This window comes from Melanotaenia boesemani, chromosome 16 (assembly GCF_017639745.1).
Source record: "Melanotaenia boesemani isolate fMelBoe1 chromosome 16, fMelBoe1.pri, whole genome shotgun sequence".
NCBI classification, from domain to species: domain Eukaryota; kingdom Metazoa; phylum Chordata; class Actinopteri; order Atheriniformes; family Melanotaeniidae; genus Melanotaenia; species Melanotaenia boesemani.
Genome location: NC_055697.1, coordinates 32925172 through 32947654, shown reverse-complemented (window position 1 = coordinate 32947654; position 22483 = coordinate 32925172). Strand labels below are relative to the sequence as shown.

General features: G+C 46.2%; 1 protein-coding gene across 5 annotated transcripts in view; it reads left to right on the top strand.

Annotated features, from left to right (window-relative positions):
* Positions 1-22483, top strand: part of arfgef3 (ARFGEF family member 3) — a 90289-nt gene that overhangs the window by 56551 nt on the left and 11255 nt on the right. For 3 of the 5 annotated variants that reach the window (XM_042010346.1, XM_042010345.1, XM_042010349.1), the window contains exons 25-36: positions 725-904; positions 991-1132; positions 1231-1353; positions 5130-5233; positions 5317-5461; positions 5543-5671; positions 5750-5926; positions 7238-7352; positions 8686-8788; positions 18901-19032; positions 19889-20019; positions 21501-21509. In XM_042010346.1, coding sequence (XP_041866280.1) covers positions 725-904; positions 991-1132; positions 1231-1353; positions 5130-5233; positions 5317-5461; positions 5543-5671; positions 5750-5926; positions 7238-7352; positions 8686-8788; positions 18901-19032; positions 19889-20019; positions 21501-21509 — 1490 coding nt within the window. The remainder of the gene's footprint in view (positions 1-724; positions 905-990; positions 1133-1230; positions 1354-5129; positions 5234-5316; positions 5462-5542; positions 5672-5749; positions 5927-7237; positions 7353-8685; positions 8789-18900; positions 19033-19888; positions 20020-21500; positions 21510-22483) is intronic. The other 2 variants (XM_042010348.1, XM_042010347.1) reach the window with 1 other exon arrangement.

Here is a 22483-nt window from a genome sequence, read left to right as displayed (position 1 = left end):
ACATGGTGGCTATAAATGGCCTGTAACACATATTCATCACATCATTTCCATGACGGCTCAGGAGGGAAAAAGACGGAAGCAGGAATTTTTCGGGGTGTGAGACAGAGATCCTGATGGAGCACGTTGGAAAAGGTAAAAATGTTTAACTGGTGGACACGGCGTGGACGTTACTGGTGTCAGAAAGACAGAAAAGCAGCAGCAGGTGGAGATGCTGTCATCACAGAGTCAGAAGGGAAGAAACGCCAGAGGAGTCGGAACGTACGGATGGATATCTCAGTCGGTAGAACATCCGTCTGTCATGCAGGAGACTGAAGTTCGAATCCCAGAGCGTTGAATCGTTTTGGAGAAAAGCGTCTGCTAAATGACGGTAATGATGCCAGTAATTTGTTTAAATTATAAACTAAATATGTACAGATACATCTGAGATTGGTAGCAGTTTATTTAGTGTTAAATAATATTTCTTATATATTGCTATATATATACATATACTGCTGGACCAGGAGGTGATGGAGCCGGTACCAGGTGCATGGTGGTGGAGGAAGGCCAAACTTCCTGAGTCTCCTCAGAAAAAAACAGCTGCAGTTCATTTCCATCCACTGATCAATTTATCTCAGATAATAGCAATAATTCTAGGAGTAACAGCACATGATGGGTGATGCTGTTGGTGTGTTTTTAACCAGTGTAATCATTTCATTTTAAAAACTCAAATGTTTGTTCCTTTCAGGCGGCGTGCCACAAAGAGCGCCATGTATCCCAGAAGGCCGTTTCCTTCATCCACGACGTCCTGACGGAGGTGCTGACAAGCTGGGCGGAGCTTCCACACTTCCACTTCAACGAGGCGCTCTTCCGACCGTTTGAGCACATCATGCAGCTGGAGCTGTGCGACGAGGACGTCCAGGACCAGGTGAAGTTAGACGCATCACAGCAGAGCCAGTTTTCCACGTTTAAACTTGGCTTACCTTCAGTCCCGTCCTACTTCCCGCCCTGCAGGTGGTCACATCCATCGGGGAGCTGGTGGAGATGTGTTCCCCTCAGATCCTGTCAGGATGGAGGCCTCTGTTCAGCGCTTTGAGGACCGTCCACAGCAGCAAATCCGATACCAAAGACTACCTGCTTGGGGAATACTCTATGGGTAAATGATGAGCTGTTCCACAAGAAAATAAATAAATACTTCAGTAAATAAATATGTTGACGTCTTTCCTTCTTCCCTCCCCTCGCTGCCTCCCCCAGGGAAGTCTCAGGCGCCGGTGTTCGACGTCTTTGAGGCTTTTATCAACACAGACAACATCCAGGTTTTTGCCAGCGCTGCCACAGACTACATCATGTGCCTGATGAAGTTCGTCAAAGGCTTGGGTTGGTTTCATCTTCACATGTCATTGATTTAGTTTTCCTGGAATTAGGACCTGGTTTTGGAATCAGACAGCCATGAGATTCTGTGTGTGTGAACTGTGTGTGTCAATCCCAGCATCTGTTTCTTATGTCAAGATTTCAGAGAAAATTCCATCTTCTCATATATATATTCGGGGCGGCAGTGGCTCAGGCGGTAGAGCAGGTCGTCCAATGATCGGAAGGTCGGCGGTTCGATTCCCGCTCCCGCAGTCATCTGTCGTTGTGTCCTTGGGCAAGACACTTAACCCTCCTTGCCTCCAGTGTTGGCATCGCTGGTGTATGAATGTGTGGATGAATGTTCGGTGATGGTCGGAGAGGCCGTAGGCGCAGACTGGCAGCCACGTCTCCGTCAGCTTGCCCCAGGGCAGCTGTGGCTACACACGTAGCTTACCATCACCAGGTATGAGTGAGGAGTGGATGAATAATGGATTCACACAATGTAAAGCGCTTTGGGTGCCTTGAAAAGCGCTATATAAATCTAATCTATTATTATTATTATTATTATTATATTTAGATTAAGCTGCATGACCAATCACATGACCTCAGGGCCCTGCAGACCCTGATCACGTGACCTCAGGGCCCTGCAGACCCTGATCACGTGGCCTCAGGGCCCTGCAGACCCTGATCACGTGGCCTCAGGGCCCTGCAGACCCTGATCACATGAGCTCAGGGACCTGCAGACCCTGATCACGTGGCCTCAGGGCCCTGCAGACCCTGATCACATGAGCTCAGGGACCTGCAGACCCTGATCACGTGGCCTCAGGGACCTGCAGACCCTGATCACGTGGCCTCAGGGCCCTGCAGACCCTGATCACATGAGCTCAGGGACCTGCAGACCCTGATCACGTGGCCTCAGGGCCCTGCAGACCCTGATCACATGAGCTCAGGGACCTGCAGACCCTGATCACGTGGCCTCAGGGACCTGCAGACCCTGATCACGTGGCCTCAGGGACCTGCAGACCCTGATCACGTGGCCTCAGGGCCCTGCAGACCCTGATCACATGAGCTCAGGGACCTGCTCAGGCGTATGGCTGCAGAAGTTCTCTGATATATGTTGGTGTTTGACCATTTAGTCAGGGCAGGAATTACATTTTAAAGTAAAGGTGCACATGGCAACAAAATGACCATCAATAATAATTTAGATGCAAAACCCAAATTTATTAAATATTACCCTTAAATTTAATCTTAGAAAAATCCTAGAAATCTAAAACACATGTGAGAAAGCAAGTGATGTTTAAGAGACTAAATAAAGACAAAGATCTAAAGTGACATCTAGGTGAAGGTGTGTTTAACCTGTACAAATGTTATTTAAGAAGTTTTTAAAACTTAAAATAAAAATATTTAACTCTCAGTAGTAATAAACATGTTTTAATATGGTGCACACTTCTTTCCTCGGGTGGAGAAGTCAACAGACACCTGTTCAGGTGATGGTGCAGGAAGGGGTTCACATACAGATGACCTCGCTGACTGAGATGCAACAGGACGTCCATGCCCAGCCAAACGTGTGCTAAATATAAATGTTGACGTAAAGTGATAATGATCCATCACCGTGTCCTAGCTTAAATAGATACAGTAAAAAATGTTTAACTTTTTAAATGCGTTTATCTGCAGTTTTCATTAACGTGACCATAAGTTGGGGCGGATCGGCCAGTGGCGGCTTCACATGTATACGTTTCATTTTCATTCTGGGTTGGTTTAATGTCTGTGGACTCTGACCGCTGCTGGTTTAACGTCTGTGGACCCTGACCGCTGCTGGTTTAACGTCTGTGGACCCTGACCGCTGCTGGTTTAACGTCTGTGGACTCTGATAGCTGCTGGTTTAACGTCTGTGGACTCTGACCGCTGCTGGTTTAACGTCTGTGGACCCTGACCGCTGCTGGTTTAACGTCTGTGGACTCTGACCGTTGCTGGTTTAACGTTTGTGGACCCTGACCGCTGCTGGTTTAACGTTTGTGGACTCTGACCGCTGCTGGTTTAACGTTTGTGGACTCTGACCGCTGCTGGTTTAACGTTTGTGGACTCTGACCCCTGCTGGTTTAACGTCTGTGGACCCTGACCGCTGCTGGTTTAACGTTTGTGGACCCTGACCGCTGCTGGTTTAACGTTTGTGGACTCTGACCGCTGCTGGTTTAACGTCTGTGGACCCTGACCGCTGCTGGTTTAACGTCTGTGGACCCTGACCGCTGCTGGTTTAACGTTTGTGGACTCTGACCGCTGCTGGTTTAACGTCTGTGGACTCTGACCGCTGCTGGTTTAACGTCTGTGGACCCTGACCGCTGCTGGTTTAACGTCTGTGGACTCTGACCGTTGCTGGTTTAACGTTTGTGGACTCTGACCGCTGCTGGTTTAACGTTTGTGGACTCTGACCCCTGCTGGTTTAACGTCTGTGGACCCTGACCGCTGCTGGTTTAACGTTTGTGGACTCTGACCCCTGCTGGTTTAACGTCTGTGGACCCTGACCGCTGCTGGTTTAACGTTTGTGGACCCTGACCGCTGCTGGTTTAACGTTTGTGGACTCTGACCGCTGCTGGTTTAACGTTTGTGGACTCTGACCGCTGCTGGTTGGAACAACAAAATGTTGCTCCATTCTCGTCTCTCCTGGACTGACGGAGGCCAATAAGCCTGTTGCCACGGTTACGAGCTACCGTTTAGTCAGCGCAATGATTTACAGCAATAAGGCTATTTGGCCTTCTTTCATAGGTGTCCATTATCACTTTTTAAAAGACACCCCACAGCCAATCAGAATTGAGTATTCATCCAGACCATGGTATAAATGAAATATATCCATCCATCCATCCATCCATCCATCCATCCATCCATCCATCCACCTCCGCGGGGGCAGCTGCCTAAGCAGGGAAACCCAGACTTCCCTCTCTCCGGCTACATTCACCAGCTTGTCCAGGGGGATCCTGAGGCGTTCCCAGGCCAGCCAAGAAATTTAGTCTTTCCACCGTGTCCTGGGTCTTCCCCAGGGTCTTCTCCTGGTGGGACTTACACAGAACACCTCACCAGGGAGGCGTCCAGGAGGCATCCTAACCAGATGCCCGAGCCACCTCATTTGGCTCCTCTCGATGTGGAGGAGCAGCAACTCTACTCTGAGCCCCTCCCGGATCACCAAGCTTCTCACCCTATCTTCAAGGGAGAGCCCGGCCACCCTGTGGAGAAAACCGCTTGTATTCGCGATCTCCAGTGAGAGCTGAAGATCAGGGCCCGATGAAGCCAACAGAACCACATCATCTGCAAAGAGCAGAGACCCAACCCTGAGGCCACCAAACCGAATCCCCTCAACACCTCGGCTGCACCTAGAAATTCTGTCCATAAAAGTTATGAACAGAAACGGTGGCAAAGGGCAGCCTTGACGGAGTCCCACCCTCACTGGAAATGATTCTGATTTACTGCTGGAAATGTGGACCAAGCTCTGACACCGGTCGTACAGGGACCCCCGATTCGTACAAAGGGGTCCGTCACAAAAGTGACCACAACAGATTAAATATGATCTGGGACTTGTTTTTGAAGCATTTCAGTTGTTAAACGGGTTGAAACTTAGCTTTAGTGATTAAAAACAAGGTAGTTCTGCCACAGGTGTTATCCAAGCTCATCACCAGCTTGGAAATGATGTCACAACAACTAACAAGTTGCACAAAGTCACATGACTGAAAAGGTCTCTTTGGGACTTTGACTCTATCTGGCGAGTAGTTTTGTGTAGCAGGAATGATTTTCTGTGTGGTTGTTTTCTGCAGGAGAGATGGACTATAAGGAGATCGGAGACTGTGTTCACGTGTCTGGTTGCAGCTCCACTGACCTCTGCCTTCCTGCTCTCGACTACCTGCGTAAATGTTCGCAGGTAGGAGCTTTGCTGTTCGTGCTACAGGTGTGTTTTTTTTCCATCCTGTGACTTAACAAAGTCACGTTGTGTTTGATTGACAGCTGCTGGCGAAGATCTACAAGATGCCGTCGAAGCCAGTGTTCCTGGGAGCGCGGCTGGCCAGCCTGCCAACCAGATCCCAGGAGCGCTCCATCAGCAGTGAGGACGGGATGGACTGCGTCCTGCAGGAGTTCGATGACGACACGGGTAAAAACCGTTTAGTTTCTCATTTTTGTCTTCTTTCCTTCACATCCTGTCAGATTGTCTCTGTTCTGTCGTGTCCTTTAGGTCTGATCCAGGTGTGGATTCTGTTGTTGGAGCAGCTCACGGCGGCCGTGTCAAACTGCCCCCGACAACACCAACCTCCAACCCTGGAGCTGCTGTTCACTCTGCTCAGAGAGGTCACCACTGTGCCAGGTCTGGATCTCCAGTAAAACCACAATGAGAAAATCAGTCACATGACCGTAAATGGATGATCTCATCTTCTCCCTCCAGGTCCGGGGTTCGCCATCTTCTGCGTCATCCAGCTGCTGCTTCCTGTGATGTCATTGTGGCTGCAGCGTAGCCATGGCGACCACTCGTATTGGGATGAAGCTGCAGCAAACTTCAAACACGCCATCGGCCTGTCGTGCGAGCTGGTGGTTGAGCACGTCAACAGTTTTATTTACTCAGGTGTGTTCACCTCACCGCCTTACCTCATCTACTCCTTTATTCCTGCAGCTGTCTAGTTTTACACTAAAGAGATTCCCCCATCACCCCCGGGGGGGGGGGGGTGAAAGTCTCTTGGGGCCCTGGGCTCCTGCGCTCTGGCTGGCCCGGATGGACAGTGCCTGGCGGCCCGCCGGGGCCTGTGACCTGTGACCGTGGGGAACTCTGGCTGGGGCCTCCCTCTGCCACCCTCTGGGTGGGTCTGGAGTGATTTTATGGTGGGGGGGCTTGGGCTGGTGCTCCAGGATTGCTGCTGATGGCCAAGTCTCTGGGCTGCCCTAGTTTGCCTCTAGCCTCCGTAGACGCGTGGTCACATCTGCAGGATCACACTCATCTCTGATCTTCCTCATTCCTCATCCTCTGCATGCTGACTCAGCACTGAGGTGTCCAGTGTGTTTATACACTAAGAGATGCTTTGGTTCAGGTGTGTGTGTTTCTGGTTCTTTGGTTGTTGTTGTGATACATGTTGTTGTTGCTGACTTCGTTATTTTTTATAGGAACTCCTGATGATTGTCTGCTTAGTTTACCTGAAAAGCTGTAGGAAATTCTCTGTTGTGTTTCTATACAGGTGTAGCAGCTGCTTGTCTGCTGTTAGTTTGGACTGAAGCTCGTTGCTTCTATCTGCTGGATCTTTGTCTCCTCTTCCTTTTTTCTGCTTTCCTTTAACTTCTCTTTATTATTCTCCTTTTTTCTGTCCCCTCCGATCAGGTCCAGCAAGATTACATAAATCCCATAATTCAAAATAAATTAATAAGATAAAAAATAAATAAATAAAAACTGAGCTTATCCAGAGGAGCCTCATACCCATAAAGCTCCCCTTTGGCAAAGCAAATTTGTTTGGCACAACACAGCAGCCAGACCATCATTCTGCCGCCACCATGCTGGACAGGACAGGTTAGAAAAAAAATTTACTGACCCAACCCCACAAATTATTAGTCAATCAAATTTATTTCTAGAACCAAGAAGAAGAAGCCCAGTTGACTTTATTCAAGCTCCTACGATCAGCTGTTTGAAATGATTATTTTACCTGATTACAAACTGAAATGATCTACGGTGTTACAGCCTGAAACGTACAATTGGATGCACATAGACAAGTTAAACTACTTTGATAAGGAACATCTCGGTTCATATTGTCTAAAAAAACAGCTCAAATGAAAGAATCACTGCATGTTCTGATTTATTTCTATCTGGTCGTGACTGCTCCTGCTTTGTGGTTGTGAAAGGTGTGTTTATGGCTGATTGATCACCTTTCTATCTGCTGTGTTGGTTTTTCAGACATCGGCTACGAGTCGCTCATCAACCTGATGCTGAAGGATCTCTTCAAGCTGCTGGTGGCCTGTGTGTCCGAGCCTGCAGAGACCATCTCCAGGGTGGGCTGCTCCTGCATCAGGTGACAAAACTTAACTCACCTGAATTCAAATAACACAAAGGCCCTTGAAACAATCCTGCTCCTCACAGCAGGGTGGAAGGCAGGCAAAGAATACATGGAACACCATGACCTAGGGATAAGCAGCAAATGGAAAGCCGTAGTGATGGATGTAGTCATCCCCACGGATGGAAATATCAGGAAAAAGGAACACGAGAACCTGGATAAATACCAAGGACTTAAGGAAGAGCTGGAGAAAGCCTGGAAGGTTCTGGAAGCTCCGGGGGCCATGTCTCCCACACTGGAGAAGTGGCTCCAAGAGCTGCATTAACGCATTAATTTTCGGGACAGTGGATCCCGGTTGTTCAAAGCAAAACAGGATTGGATCACCCTGATCCACAATCCGGTGGATCTGGATTTCCAGCATGTAAATGAGTGTGAGCTGCCGGCCACGTGAAGAACAGCCGGTAGAAGAGACGTCTGCAAGCCTGAACTACTGGCGAGTGGAACCACCGGGAGCATGTAACATCATACGAGCATGTGATGTCCTGCATAACACTGCGACCAGGTGGACTGTCCCTCTCCTTGACCATGTTAATGACGCACCTGAGCCCCATGTGGAGGCCCAACCTCTGGCTTTCTGTCAGAAAGAGGGAGGGACGGGACGTGTAGTGAGGGATGCGATCGGTAGAAATTTCTTCTTGCGACAGGTTCTTTTCCGGTTATACAGTAATGAATAACAGGAAAATATTTTATTTGTGTTTGTTATTGAATTTGTTTGGGGGTTTGACATGATGTCATGTTTAACAGGTAGCCTGTTAACCACTTTATCCCTGTAACCGTTAAACAAGCCAGGTGCAACAAATGAATATTAGCATATGCACCGAATTAAAAGTTCTATTTTTTGATCAACTATATAACTATATATATATATATATATATATATATATATATATATATATATATATATATATATATATATATATATATATATATATATATGTATGTATATGTATTTTACTCTTGTAAAATTGTGTTTTTCTCATAAAATTGCGACTTTATTCTCATAATATTATGAGATTATCCTCGAAATCTGTGAAAAAACGCTCCTTCGTAATATCTCAGTAACAAGCTTTAATGTCATATTGACATAGCTCAGGACCAAGAAACCTAAAAGTAGAGCTCTGGTCCAAACAATAAACACAGGGTAAGATCTCCTGATGAACCAGAAGATTTAATCTGCTGGTAAAAACTTCCCAAACCATGACCAGACTCACTTTCTACCAGCAGCTGCATGTTAGAAAGCTGGAGCAGATGTTTCTCTGTCTCATCGCTTGTTTCTGTTCTGCTTGTTCAGGTATGTGTTGGTCACAGTGGGTCCGGTGTTCACAGAAGAAATGTGGAGGTTGGCCTGCTGTGCTCTGCAGGACGCTTTCTCTGCTACGCTAGAGCCGGTGAAGGTAAACACCGGCACATTTACACACATGTAGACAACAGGTGGTGTGTAAATCTGACATTAGACAAAGGAAGTGATATAGAAACACATGGTTAGTCCAACAGGCCCATTCTCTGCAGCGAGCCACATAATCCAGCTGCAATCTGAGGCTGGTGGTGGGGACAGAAGTAATCTGAAAGCCTTTGCTGTTAATACATCCACCAAGCTGACGTTCCACACTAAGCTTTAGAAACACAGTTCAAGCAGCAGCTGAGGGCGACAACTCTTCATCAGCTCACTGGCTGAAGGGGAAGCAGGCCAAACAATCTGTTTAAGCTTTTAATACTAAGAATAATAATTAGAGTCATACAGTGCATTTCAAGGCATGGTATCCATAATTCATTTGCTCCTGGTGATGGTAATAAGTACACGTTACTACTACTACTACTACTTCCAGACTGACGAAACATGGCAGCAATGCTGATGCTGGAGACAAGGACAAGGTCACGACGACAGATGAAGAAAGCCATAAAATAAATGTATTCTGCCCCTTTTTCCACATGTTAACGCGTCTTCCCGAAACATCTGATACACGGTGGTTTGAGTGCTGCAGAAAAACAACAGAGCTCGTTGTCCAGCATCAACTGAACTGATTTTATTCATTTTTTTTATTTTTTAAAAATAAAACAGAAAATAAAATGCATAAATATGTGTGTATATATATGTGCGTGTGTATATATATATATATATCCATCCATCCATCCATCCATTCTCTTCCGCTTATCCGGAGTCGGGTCGCGGGGGCAGCTGCCTAAGCAGGGAAACCCAGACTTCCCTCTCCCCGGCCACATTCACCAGCTCATCCGAAGGGATCCCGAGGCGTTCCCAGGCCAGCCGAGAGATGTAGTCTGTCCAGCGTGTCCTGGGTCTGCCCCGGGGCCTCCTTCCGGTGGGACGTGCCCGGAACACCTCACCAGGGAGGCGTCCAGGAGGCATCCTAACCAGATGCCCGAGCCACCTCATCTGGCTCCTCTCGATGTGGAGGAGAAGCGGCTCTACTCTGAGCCCCTCCCGGATCACCGAGCTTCTCACCCTATCTCTAAGGGAGAGCCCGGCCACCCTGCGGAGGAAACTCATTTCGGCCGCTTGTATTCGAGATCTCGTTCTTTCGGTCATTACCCACAGCTCATGACCATAGGTGAGGGTAGGAACGTAGATCGACCGGTAAATCGAGAGCTTTGCCTTTCGGCTCAGCTCTCTCTTCACCACGACAGACCGATGCAGAGCCCGCATCACTGCGGACGCCGCACCGATCCGCCTGTCGATCTCTTGCTCCATCCTTCCCTCACTCGTGAACAAGACCCCGAGATATGTAAACTCCTCCACTTGGGGCAGGACCCCATCGCAGACCCGGAGAGAGCACTCCACCCTTTTCCGGCTGAGGACCATGGTCTCGGATTTGGAGGTGCTGATTCTCATCCCAGCCGCTTCACACTCGGCTCCGAATCGCTCCAGTGCGAGCTGAAGATCACGTCCCGATGAAGGCAACAGAACCACGTCATCTGCAAAGAGCAGAGACCCAATCCTGAGGCCACCAAACCGGATCCCCTCGACACCTCGGCTGCGCCTAGAAATTCTATCCATAAAAGTTATGAACAGAATCGGTGACAAAGGACAGCCTTGGCGGAGTCCAACCCGCACTGGAAACGATTCTGATTTACTGCCGGCAATGCGGACCAAGCTCTGACACCGGTCGTACAGGGACCGGACAGCTCTTACAAGCGAGTCCGGCACTCCATACTCCCGGAGTACCCCCCACAGGAGTCCCCGGGGAACACGGTCAAATGCCTTCTCCAAATCCACAAAACACATGTAGATTGGTTGGGCAAACTCCCATGCCCCCTCGAGGACCCCAAAGAGGGTGTAGAGCTGGTCCACTGTTCCACGACCGGGACGAAAACCACACTGCTCCTCCTCAATTCGAGGTTCGACTATCCGACGGACCCTCCTCTGCAGCACCCCTGAATAGACCTTACCGGGGAGGCTGAGGAGTGTGATCCCCCTGTAGTTGGAGCACACCCTCCGGTCCCCCTTTTTGAAGAGGGGTACCACCACCCCAGTCTGCCAGTCCAGGGGGACTGCCCCCGATGTCCACGCGATGCCGCAGAGGCGTGTCAACCAAGACAGCCCTACGGAATCCAGAGCCTTAAGGAACTCTGGGCGGACCTCATCCACCCCCGGGGCCTTGCCACCAAGGAGATTTTTAACCACCTCAGCGACCTCAGCCCCAGAGATAGGCGAGCCAGCACCAGCTACCCCAGACTCTGCTTCCTCATCAGAAGACGTGTTGGTGGGATTGAGGAGGTCTTCGAAGTATTCCCTCCACCGCCTCACAACGTCTCGAGTCGAGGTCAGCAGCCCCCCATCCCCACTGTACACAGTGTTGACGGAGCACTGCTTTCCCCTCCTGAGCCGCCGGATGGTGGACCAGAATCTCCTCGAAGCCATCCGGAAGTCATTCTCCATGGCCTCTCCAAACTCCTCCCACGCCCGAGCTTTTGCCTTAGCGACCGCCGAAGCCGCGCTCCGCTTAGCCCGCCGATACCCATCAGCTGCCTCTGGAGTCCCACAGGCCAAAAAGGCCCGATAGGACTCCTTCTTCAGCTTGACGGCATCTCTTACTGTCGGTGTCCACCAACGAGTTCGGGGGTTACCGCCACGACAGGCACCAACGACCTTACGGCCACAGCTGCGGCTGGCCGCCTCGACAATAGAGGCACGGAACACAGCCCATTCAGACTCAATGTCCCCCGCCTCACCCGGGACTTGGTTGAAGCTCTGCCGGAGATGGGAGTTGAAACTCCTTCTGACAGGGGACTCTGCCAGACGTTCCCAGCAGACCCTCACAACACGCTTGGGCCTGCCAGGCCTGACCGGCATCCTCCCCCACCATCTGAGCCAACTCACCACCAGGTGGTGATCAGTTGACAGCTCCGCCCCTCTCTTCACCCGAGTGTCCAGGACAAGTCCGACGACACGACTACAAAGTCGATCATCGAACTGCGGCCTAGAGTGTCCTGGTGCCAAGTGCACATGTGGACACTCTTATGTCTGAACAAGGTGTTCGTTATGGACAATCCATGACGAGCACAGAAGTCCAACAACAAAACACCACTCGGATTCAGATCAGGGGGGCCGTTCCTCCCAATCACGCCCCTCCAGGTCTCGCTGTCATTGCCCACGTGAGCATTGAAGTCCCCCAGCAGAACGAGGGAGTCCCCAGAAGGAGTGCTCTCCAACACCCCCCCCAAGGACTCCAAAAAGGGTGGGTACTCTGAACTGCTATTTGGTGCATAGGCACAAACAACAGTCAGGACCCGTCCCCCCACCCGAAGGCGGAGGGAGGCTACCCTTTCGTCCACCGGGGTAAACCCCAACGTACAGGCGCCAAGTTGGGGGGCAATGAGCAGGCCTACACCTGCTCGGCGCCTCTCACCGGGAGCAACTCCAGAATGGAAGAGGGTCCAGCCCCTCTCGAGGGCAGTTGTTCCAGAGCCCAAGCTATGCGTCGAGGTGAGTCCAACTATATCTAGCCGGAACCGCTCAACCTCGCGCACCAGCTCAGGCTCCTTACCCGCCAGAGAGGTGACATTCCACGTCCCTAGAGCTAGCTTTTGCAGCCGAGGATCAGACCGCCAGGGTCCCCGCCTCTGGCAGCCGCCCAGCTCACAATGCACCCGACCCCTATGGCCCCTCCCGTAGGTGGTGAGCCCACGGGAGGAGAGGCCCATGTCTCCCTTTCGGGCTGAGCCCGACCGGGCCCCATGGGCAAAGGCCCGGCCACCAGGCGCTCGCCTCCGTGCCCCACCTCCAGGCCTGGCTCCAGAGGGGGGCCCCGGTGACCCACGTCCGGGCAAGGGAAACCTTGGTCCTTGTTTTTTCATCATCATAAGGGTTTTGTATATATATATATATATATATATATATATATATATATATATATATGTATGTATATATGTATATATGTATATATATGTATGTATGTGTGTGTGTGTATATATATATATATATATATATGTATGTATATATGTATGTATGTGTGTGTGTATATATATATATATATATATATATATATATATATATATATATATACATATGTATGTATGTATATATGTATGTATGTGTGTATATATATATATATAGATATATATATATATATATGTATGTGTGTATATATGTATGTATGTGTGTATATATATATATATTTTTTTATATATATATATATATACATATATAAAATTTTATAAAAATGCATACATGTATATATAATAAAGACGGCCTGGATCTGAGAATTATTTTAACACTAGAAGTGCATAAAAATGATAACGATGACGTTTACAGAGGCCATTTTTTTTCCATTGAATCATTTGTAAGTAGACAAAGTTTCAGTAAATAAATAATAAAAAAGTAATGAGCATGTGGGATTACTTGGGGCATGTATTTCAAATAGAAAATGGTAGAATACTTCCTAGGTTACAACATTATCAGCTAAAATATAACAAAGTTAAATCATTTTTAATGGATTTAAGTTCTTATCAGTTACTTGAGGGGGAACCGTTAGAAGAGGAGCTTCATATAAAGCTGAAGCAAGCAAACAGAGCTGGGACTGGTTAGGGTATCCATGGTGAAGGCACGGCGGCTCATTCTGGCTTGGATGCGGCTCCGGTAGAGGACCCTGCGTTCAGGTGAACGCTGCCTCTGCCTCGGGTCATGGACGTCCATTCCTACCTTGGTCCTGTCGTGGGTAGACGGGCCGATCATTTCTCCCCATCTGCAGCAGAGCCAAAGCTTCTTCTACTTTCATTCTTCTGCTCCTCTTCCTTAGTCGGTCTAACAAAACTTAAAAGTTATGAATGAAGTTTGATTAAATGTTCAGGAAATGTTAGAAATGGAATGAAGGAACGAGGGGTTGGATTTTGGGGGTGACCCAGATCACCGTCTGGATCCAGGAGATTTCTTTAGGACTCTTTACTTTGGGGAGATATCAGATAATGCCTCGAGTCACTGGCACAAAAACTAATAATAATGTTCTAACCCGACACTGTTTGACCCGATCATGTTGGTGATCTGGATCTCAAACAGAGGGGTACTGGGTGGGCTGAGTGGCCCTGTGGCTTGGTGGAGGTCTGTGCTCTCTGAGTGCTTCTAGTTGTATTTATCAAACAGAATAGTTAAAAAAGTCTTGTGGGAGTTTTAAGGGTTACCTTGAACCAGTGATGCAGAGTGTTTAATATTTGGTTAAATCTCAGCATGCTCAGCTTTACCAGCACTTTGTGTTAATTTGCTGATGACAGCACCTGCTGCGTGGGTTTCAGTAGATTTCCAGCCTCGGCCTGAGTGCCACCCCTGCTGTTTCCCTTCAGTCCCATCCCGTCCTGGAGGCTACGGGTGCCTGGATGGCTCCGGAGGCAGCTGCCTGCTTGGCTGCAGCTAAGCAGCTTTACAGCTTAGAGCCTGTGTGTGCGCTGCAGAGGCAGAAATGATGATGAGGATCATGGTCCTGCAGCTTTCTTTGCTTGTTTCCAGGATTCCCAGCAGACCGAGTGAATTTACGTTCTGTTCTGGGTTAAAGTCGCAACGTTCGTAGGAAAGAGTTAAAAGAAAAAAAAGGAAATGAATTTAAAACTGGATCACGTCTGAATCTGAAAAAAGCCTCGATTGATCCAATATCTTGTTTATCTGGACAGAGTATTGGAACTTTTTAGAGCTTAAATCATTTCTATCACATAGCTTACGTACTCCAAACATGCTGGACTTGATGGACCAGATGAACTTTTATGTATATGTTTGTGGCTGCGTTGTAGAGGTTAATGTCATTGTCTTTACTTCATTTCACATTTATTAGGTCTTTCAGCCATTTATATAACAGCTAAAAGACATCAAAGTTTAATGGCTTCTCGAGGTTCATTTTAATCTACATTTTACTTCTATCTCCATATTTTTCAGGGTAATATTGTACTCTGTTACAGTGTTGGTTGATACTAGCTGTTGACAGCATCACCAGTCAATAATATTTCTTTCCAAATTCTTCCCTGAGTACATCTAATCAGACGTCAACAATGAGAAAAAACAGTGTTTCTTTTTTTCCTAATAATCACCTCATGACCCGTTACAGTTATCAGCTGCCCCTGCATATGAAAATGACCGTAAAGTAGATTAAATGGCTCCGCCTCCTGCAGCTTTAACAGTGAGGAGCCGTTTACAGATTTAACCAAAACCTAGACTGTAACTTGTCACCTGCATTTAGCTGCTATGTGCATGACTTTGTAAATGTCTTTATTTATCTCTGATTTATTCATGAATGTTTTGAATGAACAGAAATAGCTGCAGTTATTTACCGAAACAAGCAAATATACTGTAGATATAATATACGAGGTTTAAGGCAGAACCAGAGTCGGTCCAGGTCTAAGGAGCTTAAAGTGAAGTTTTTATCCTTCATCCCATTCTGAGCCCTCTTAGAGAAGCTTTCCGTCATTTTCAGGAACAGTTCTCCAGGATCCTTGAAGGACCTGCCAAACCTCCTCTTTAGATGTTTCTGCCTTTTGTTCTGTTCTCTGTCCAGATGATCCCACACTGCTTCAGTAATGTTGAAGTCCAGGTTCTGGTGAGGATCCGTCCCTCCATCAGACCCGTAGAGGTCCAGGTTCTGAGGAGGATCCGTCCCTTCGCCAGACCCGTATAGGTCCGGGTTCTGGGGAGGATCCTTCCCTTCATCAGACCCGTAGAGGTCCGGGTTCTGGGGAGGATCCGTCCCTTTGCCAGACTCGTAAAGGTCCGTTTTCTGGGGAGGATCCGTCCCTTCGCCAGACTCGTAGAGGTCTGGGTTCTGGGGAGGATCCGTCCCTCCATCAGACCCATAGAGGTCCAGCTTCTGGGGTGGATCCGCCCCTTTGCCAGACTCGTAGAGGTCCGGGTTCTGGGGAGGATCTGTCCCTTTGCCAGACCCGTAGAGGTCCGGGTTCTGTGGAGAATCCGTCCCTCTGTCAGACCTGTTCCCACTGATCTTCAGTCCAGTTCTTGGATCATGTGATCTACCTCAGCCTTTCCTCTCTGTTTCCCTTTCTTACGAACGACTTCCTGACAGCCACGTTTCCATGGAGACCGTTTCTGATGAGGTTTCTGCCAACAGTAGATGGATCAGCTCAAGGTCCAGATGCATTTCTCAGGTCCTGGATCTGGTTTTTGCTGGATTTGTTCATTTTCCTTCAGGACTTTCAGATCCTGTTGATCTGCTGTAGACAGTTTTTAGTCCTGACTCTTCTTTTGTTTCGGCCTCCATGCTGAGAAACGCCCGGTTTCCAGCTACCAGCTGGTTGGGAATCGCCTTGTTTTCTGTCAGACCGTCGCAGTGAGCCGCTGTTACCTCATAGCGTGTTTGTACTCATGACTGCAAAGACAAAGGTTGATTGGTAAATGTTGAATGATTACACAGAGTTTAAGTTAATTAGTTTATTGATTATGACGTGTGTGTTTTAATGTTTGTACTTCTGGCTGTTTTCTGTCTCCCAGGAGGGGTTCAGGGACAAAAGATGTCCCCAGGTGTTCGTGTGTGATTTATTGGTTCTGGGGGGGACTCAAGGTTGGACATTAATTAAGGGGGTGGGGAATAATTTTCTGTAGTTTGGTTAATCATTGGTTGGGTTATTTAGTAAGATTTTTGAGTAGTTTGGGTTTGTGTACATGTATGTAACGTTCTCAGTATAAAGCTGTCATGGTATGATCCAGCTAAGCTTGTCTATGTGCAGTCAGGTGTAGTCATTCTGGTGGGTGGTGTATGGTGTCCTGGTGGAAATGTCGACTTCGAAGTAACTCAGTATCGTTTCCAGTCGTTTTGCCTCTTGTGTGCGTCCCTCCATGATGTTTGCCTCTGAGACTGCGTACTGAAGCTGACTGTCTGATCTTTGCCGGTTTTACTCATGAAGCTAACAAAATGGGAACAAATGAAGCGTTTTTCAGACAAAGAGCCTAAAGATCCAGTTTTAACCAGTTCTTTGCTAAGTTTTCTGTTATGTGTCGACACAACTCTGGTCTATACCCTGAGTTTGGAGCCTTTTTTATTCGGAAGGATTCAGAGGTCAGTTAAGATCCTCTGAACTGGTCCGGTACCAGGACTGGACTGGAAATGAGGCAGAATGCAGAAAAAAATAAACTATAATCTTTATCTGTAATAATGATAATGAAACTAGTAATTATATCTATTTCTTTATTTTTATATGTGACATTATTTGTATGCTAATGTAAGATGTTATTAGTTGTCAAGCTAAAATCTCATTTGGAGGTTCTGATGTTGAAAACACAACCTAATACAAGTGGAAATGATTTCTTAATGATGGCTCGCCTTCAAGAACGATGGAGTCTGTAAATGAATGTTGGCATGGAGCAGGTTGACCACCAGACTCAACTGATCCCTGGACACAGTGAAGACTGTACGATGTTAGATGGCACAGCTGGACAGATCAGCCCTATAAAGGCGACCAACAACCTCCATCCTCATGTGTTTGGTTAAGTTAGGAACAAAAGAATGTTTCATATTTCAGCTGTGTGAGGTCTCCTGTTCAGTCATGTTCATTTTCACAACAAACTGCAGAATGACGAGCGTGGACGAGCATGTTTGGAGTTGCCTGTTTGTTAAAGTGTGGAGGTGTAAATAAAATCTGAGCTGTTTGTAGGTCACCATCAGACCTTTGCATGCAGCTTAAACCCGTAACATGTAGCTTATGTTTTTAGACAAACGTGGCGTTTGACTGGGTTTATAGAAAAGCTGCTTTTGTTCATCACAACACATCCAGGTCACATGTGATGTAAAGAGGCGCCATTTTACTTCACACTTGTAGTGTTGATGTTGTTGATGCATGTGATCTCAAATGTAGTTAATGATGGAGTCACAAACTAAAAGATGCTGTGTGTCTTCTTCTTTTGTCCAGCATTGATTATCATCCTAAAAACCCAACTGTATTTCTCTTATAGAAAAAAATGACTTTTTCCCCTGAATTTATTCCCATGAGCATGCTAGTTTACTCAGCTAGCTAGCTCATGCTAGCTACCTGCCAGCTAGCCTTTTCTTAGCTTTGTTAGCTTCTCATCTGACCTCTTTTGAGAGAATAAAGAAGAATAAAGGTGGTGGTCTGCAGCTTTAAAGCAGAAATCCTCCGTTTTGGTCCTTGATGATTGATTTTGTTCATGTTTTGTCTTATAATACACAAAAAACCTGACTTTTAACTGGGCTTGTGTCTGGGACGTAGTTATAGAGTGGTGGAGGTTTCAACATATTTTCCTTGACGATTCCCTTCATGCATCTACCAAAAAGCCTTGGATCCTCCTCCACCGGTGCTAAAACCATGCGAGGCTTTATGGTTTCATTAGCTAGCTCCTCGCTGAATGCTGCCCTTCCATTAAACCAAAAGTTAAGGTAACTATCAACATATAGACTTTCTACTTTTTTCTGTTTTAAGTGGGATGAATCGTGGTCACTGTGGTGTTTCAGAGCTGGATGCCCAAGGTTTGGCCTACGAAGTAATTTTTTTATTTTTTACTAAGGGCGTACGTTTTAAAATATTGTATAGCAGATTTTGATGACCCCTTGTGACCTGGTTAAAGAATGTTATCAGGTTCCTAAAATGCCAGTTCCAATCAGGATCCTTAACTGGTGGATAAGTTTTGGGTCTGATAACGACCGTTCTGTGTGGTTTAGGTTGATGCTGACAGACTCCATGCCACCACCTAATAAGTGTTTCCTGAAAGCATCTTCATTATTTCACTGGATTTCTGTGGAGGACTTCCCTGGTGCTTGCCTGTCAGGTTATGAAGGAATCTGAGCTAAAGAAGACTCTGATGCTCATTTCCATCACTGTCAGAGATCTCAACCCAGTTTAGAACAAATATAATAATAACCAGACCATTGTTTTGGTTTGTTTCCATGTTTCCACCAGACGGGTGGTCTACGGCATCTTTGGATATAAACTGCTGGTTTTAACGCGCAACTTTTCCTATTTTTGCTCACATCTGAAGTTCTGATGTTTTATTCGAATTGTGGACCAGTTCATAAGACCTATGTGTTTGTTTTATCTCTCTCTGTAGAACCTTCTAGCCTGTTTTCATAGCGGCTCAGACAGTTTTTCTGGAGATGCTTGCGAGGTGAAGGTGGCGGCTCCGTCTCACTCGCCATCAGCTGAGGCAGAGTACTGGCGGATCAAAGCGATGGCTCAGCAGGTCAGTTCAAGACTTCCTGTCAGAACTTTAGCTACCTGGAAAAACTAGTCCAGCTTCCATCTTTAGTCGGCTTGATTATTGTAACAGAGTTTTTACAGGTTCTACCTAAAACATCAGTCAGACACCTGCAGCTAATCCAGAACTCTGCTGCTCCAGTCCTCACTAAGACCAAGAAAGTGGACCACATCAGTCCAGCTCTGAGGTCTTTACACTGGCTGCCGGTCCGTCAGAGAATAGACTTTTTCTAATACACCTTTTTTCTGCACCTTGCTGAAATGTTTTTATGTTTTGTGTAAAGATGTCTTGTACCTGAAATGTGCTACACAAATAAATTTGCCTTATCTTGCTTCCCAAGACGAAAAGTCCAAACAAACATCTGTTACCTGGTGGGTTGTGAAAGGACAGGCCGGGTACAAAGTAAATGGTTTCAAACCAATCTGGTTTCAGTAAATGTACTCTGAGAGTACTCGGTATACTTTAGTTACAGGATGTTTTATCATCCTTGAACCTGGAAGTCCATGGATACTTTCTGCCTGGATCTAATTGAGGAGACCAGTATTTTGGAGGTCTACTGCCCCCTCCCTCATAGATCTTCCTTTAAAGGATGCTCCCACAATTTATATGAACTGGAGATCATGCTTGATTATGTTGATGTTAGTTGTTCATTCATGCAGCATAATTATACAGCCAAGTTACTCGGAAGTAATCAATATTTTAACCACTGAAGCTCAACCTGCGATCAAATAGAAGCTTATAGAGCAAATGATGCAGAAATACAGCTGCAGTTGGGATCTGCACTTAAACCTTCTCCGTCTGATGCTGTTTAGTTTGTTAGCATGTCTTCTTTGTGTCCCAGGTCTTCATGTTGGACACCCAGTGCTCTCCCAAGACGCCCAACAACAAGGATGGCTTTGAGCATGCTCAGTCCTGTGTGCTCATCATTGAGCTGCCGTCTGACCAGCAGTCCAACGGACATGCTCAGAAGAGGTGAAGACACACAAACACACTGAAGCATGGTTTTCTGTCTGGGTGACAACGGTTCACTCGCATGCATTCATTCTCTGAGCTCAGACTAAACTGCACCAGTGTTAGGGTTCAGACCTGTTCTCCTAAATCAAAGATTCCTAAATCAAAGATTCCTGAATAAATGATTCCTGAATAAAGGATTCCTGAATAAATGATTCCTGAATGTGAGGCGACTGGTGAGGACAGCAGAGAGGATCATCCCTGTGCCGTCCATCTAGGACTGTTCTCAGAAACACTGCGTGTCCCGACCTAGGAAGATCCGCAGTGATTCCTCTCACCCCCACCGTGGACTGTTTACCCAGCTGGCCTCTGGAAAGAGGTTCCACAGCATTCAATGCAGAACCACCAGGTTCTGCAGGTCCCCCAGGCCATCACACTATTCAAGTCTTAAAAAGATGAACAGCTCTCACTGTGGCTGGATATTACTGCTCTACCTGCAGCACAAAATAGGGGGAAGAAGTTGCGCTGCTATTGTAAATCCTTTGTAGAGCATTTTCTTTGGAGGCTCTGAGCTGAAACATGTAACTTTATCTGTGATGTGAGCCAAATAACGCAATGTGAGTATTTTGTTCTCCTCCATCCAGATACTGACATGCCACCCTCTTTTTCATTTTTCCTGAATAAACTGATTCCTGAAGAAACCCATTCCCGAAAAAAAGTATTCCTCAATAACCCGATTCCTGAATAAATAGACTATGCAGTAGTCCTGATCCAGTCTTGTCTTCATCTCTAACTTTGTTGTAATCTTCTAAAGTAGCTTCATCAACAGTCTTCCGATTCCTGAATAACCTGATTCCTGAATGAACAATTACAAACAAACAATCCCAAAAAGATTTTTTTCCTGAATAAATTGAATACCAAATAACCTTAATCCTGAATAAACCGAGAGAATTCCTGAATAAACTAATTCCCAAAAAGAAACAATCCCTGAAAAAACAATATTCCTGAATAAACCGATTCCTGAATAACCTGATTCCTGAATGAACAATTACAAACAAACAATCCCAAAAAGAATTTTTTCCTGAATAAATTGAATACCAAATAACCTTAATCCTGAATAAACCGAGAGAATTCCTGAATAAACTAATTCCCAAAAAGAAACAATCCCTGAAAAAACAATATTCCTGATAAACCGATTCCTGAATAAACCGATTCCTGAATAACCTGATTCCCAAATAAACTAATTTCCGAATAAACCAATTGCTTAATAAATCGATGCCTAAATTTGTGGTTTTTGTTAAAGCTGGCCAGTATATTTTTATTTCTATGTCTAGATATAGAAAGAATTATCTATTTTTTAATTTTTGTTTTTTTTCCATGTGACTGTAAAGACGTGTTTTTTTTAAATATATAGTTAAAAAGCAGGAACAGTCATTTCATACCATCACTCTAAACATGTGTGTCATGAACTCTTTTCTTGTCTTTCTGCTGCTGTATGACAGGAAAATTGGGTAAGGCTGTTTTCTGTGACATCAGTGACATTGTGTCTGTCGGATTGTCGGATTGCATCGTGTGACAGATGTTCGCATGCAGCAGCCATCTGCATCATGTCCGTAATCAGACTACCTCGTCCACCAGCAGAGCTGCACAGCATTGTGTGACACTCAGTTGTGTTTTAGTGAGATGAAATTTCCAGAATCCTCTCAATGGAATTTACAGCTGACTAAATAATAAGTATAATTAAACAAAAACAGAAAATCAAACTCTACATTTCTAGGATGCATTCAGAAAATTAAATCCTGAACTGCCCGCAGTGGTCAAATGCAAACAGACACTTGAACCGCCCACTTTTCTCAGATATCATGCTTCCTGGTTTCCTGCTTCAGGCTGCTGCAGAAATACTGCACACGGGAAGAATTTCATTAATCTCTGAATACGAATCAGTTGCCTAAAATAAAACTGAAAATGAAGCTATAACAGTACTATGCAAAAGTCCTGATCCAGCCCTCTCGTCTCCATCTCTAACTTTGTGGTAAACTTCTGAAATGATCTCCATCAGTAGTTCTCCAGCTTTCTGAAGTTCTTTTAAACTTTTCTGTTTTCCTTATTTCCAGTTCAGTCCTGGTACCGTACCAGTTCCAAAGGAACTTAATTCTGAACTATGAATCCTTCAGGAAGAAAAAGGCTCCTAACTCCAGGGATAACGACACACAACATAACTTAGCAAAGAACCGGTTTAAACTGGATCTTTAGGCTCTTTGTCCCAAAGACGTATCATTTCTTCTAATTTCTTTAGTTTCATGTGTGAAACCAGCAAAGATCCAACAGTCTGACAGAAAACTGGATTTCAGCAACAAGGTGATTCCCAAACAGCTGGTAGCTGGAAACCTGGATTATCTCAGCGTGGAGGCAGAAACCAAAGAACTAAAAACTATCTACAGCAGACCAACAGGATCTGAATCCAGCAAAGACCTGAACCAGGACC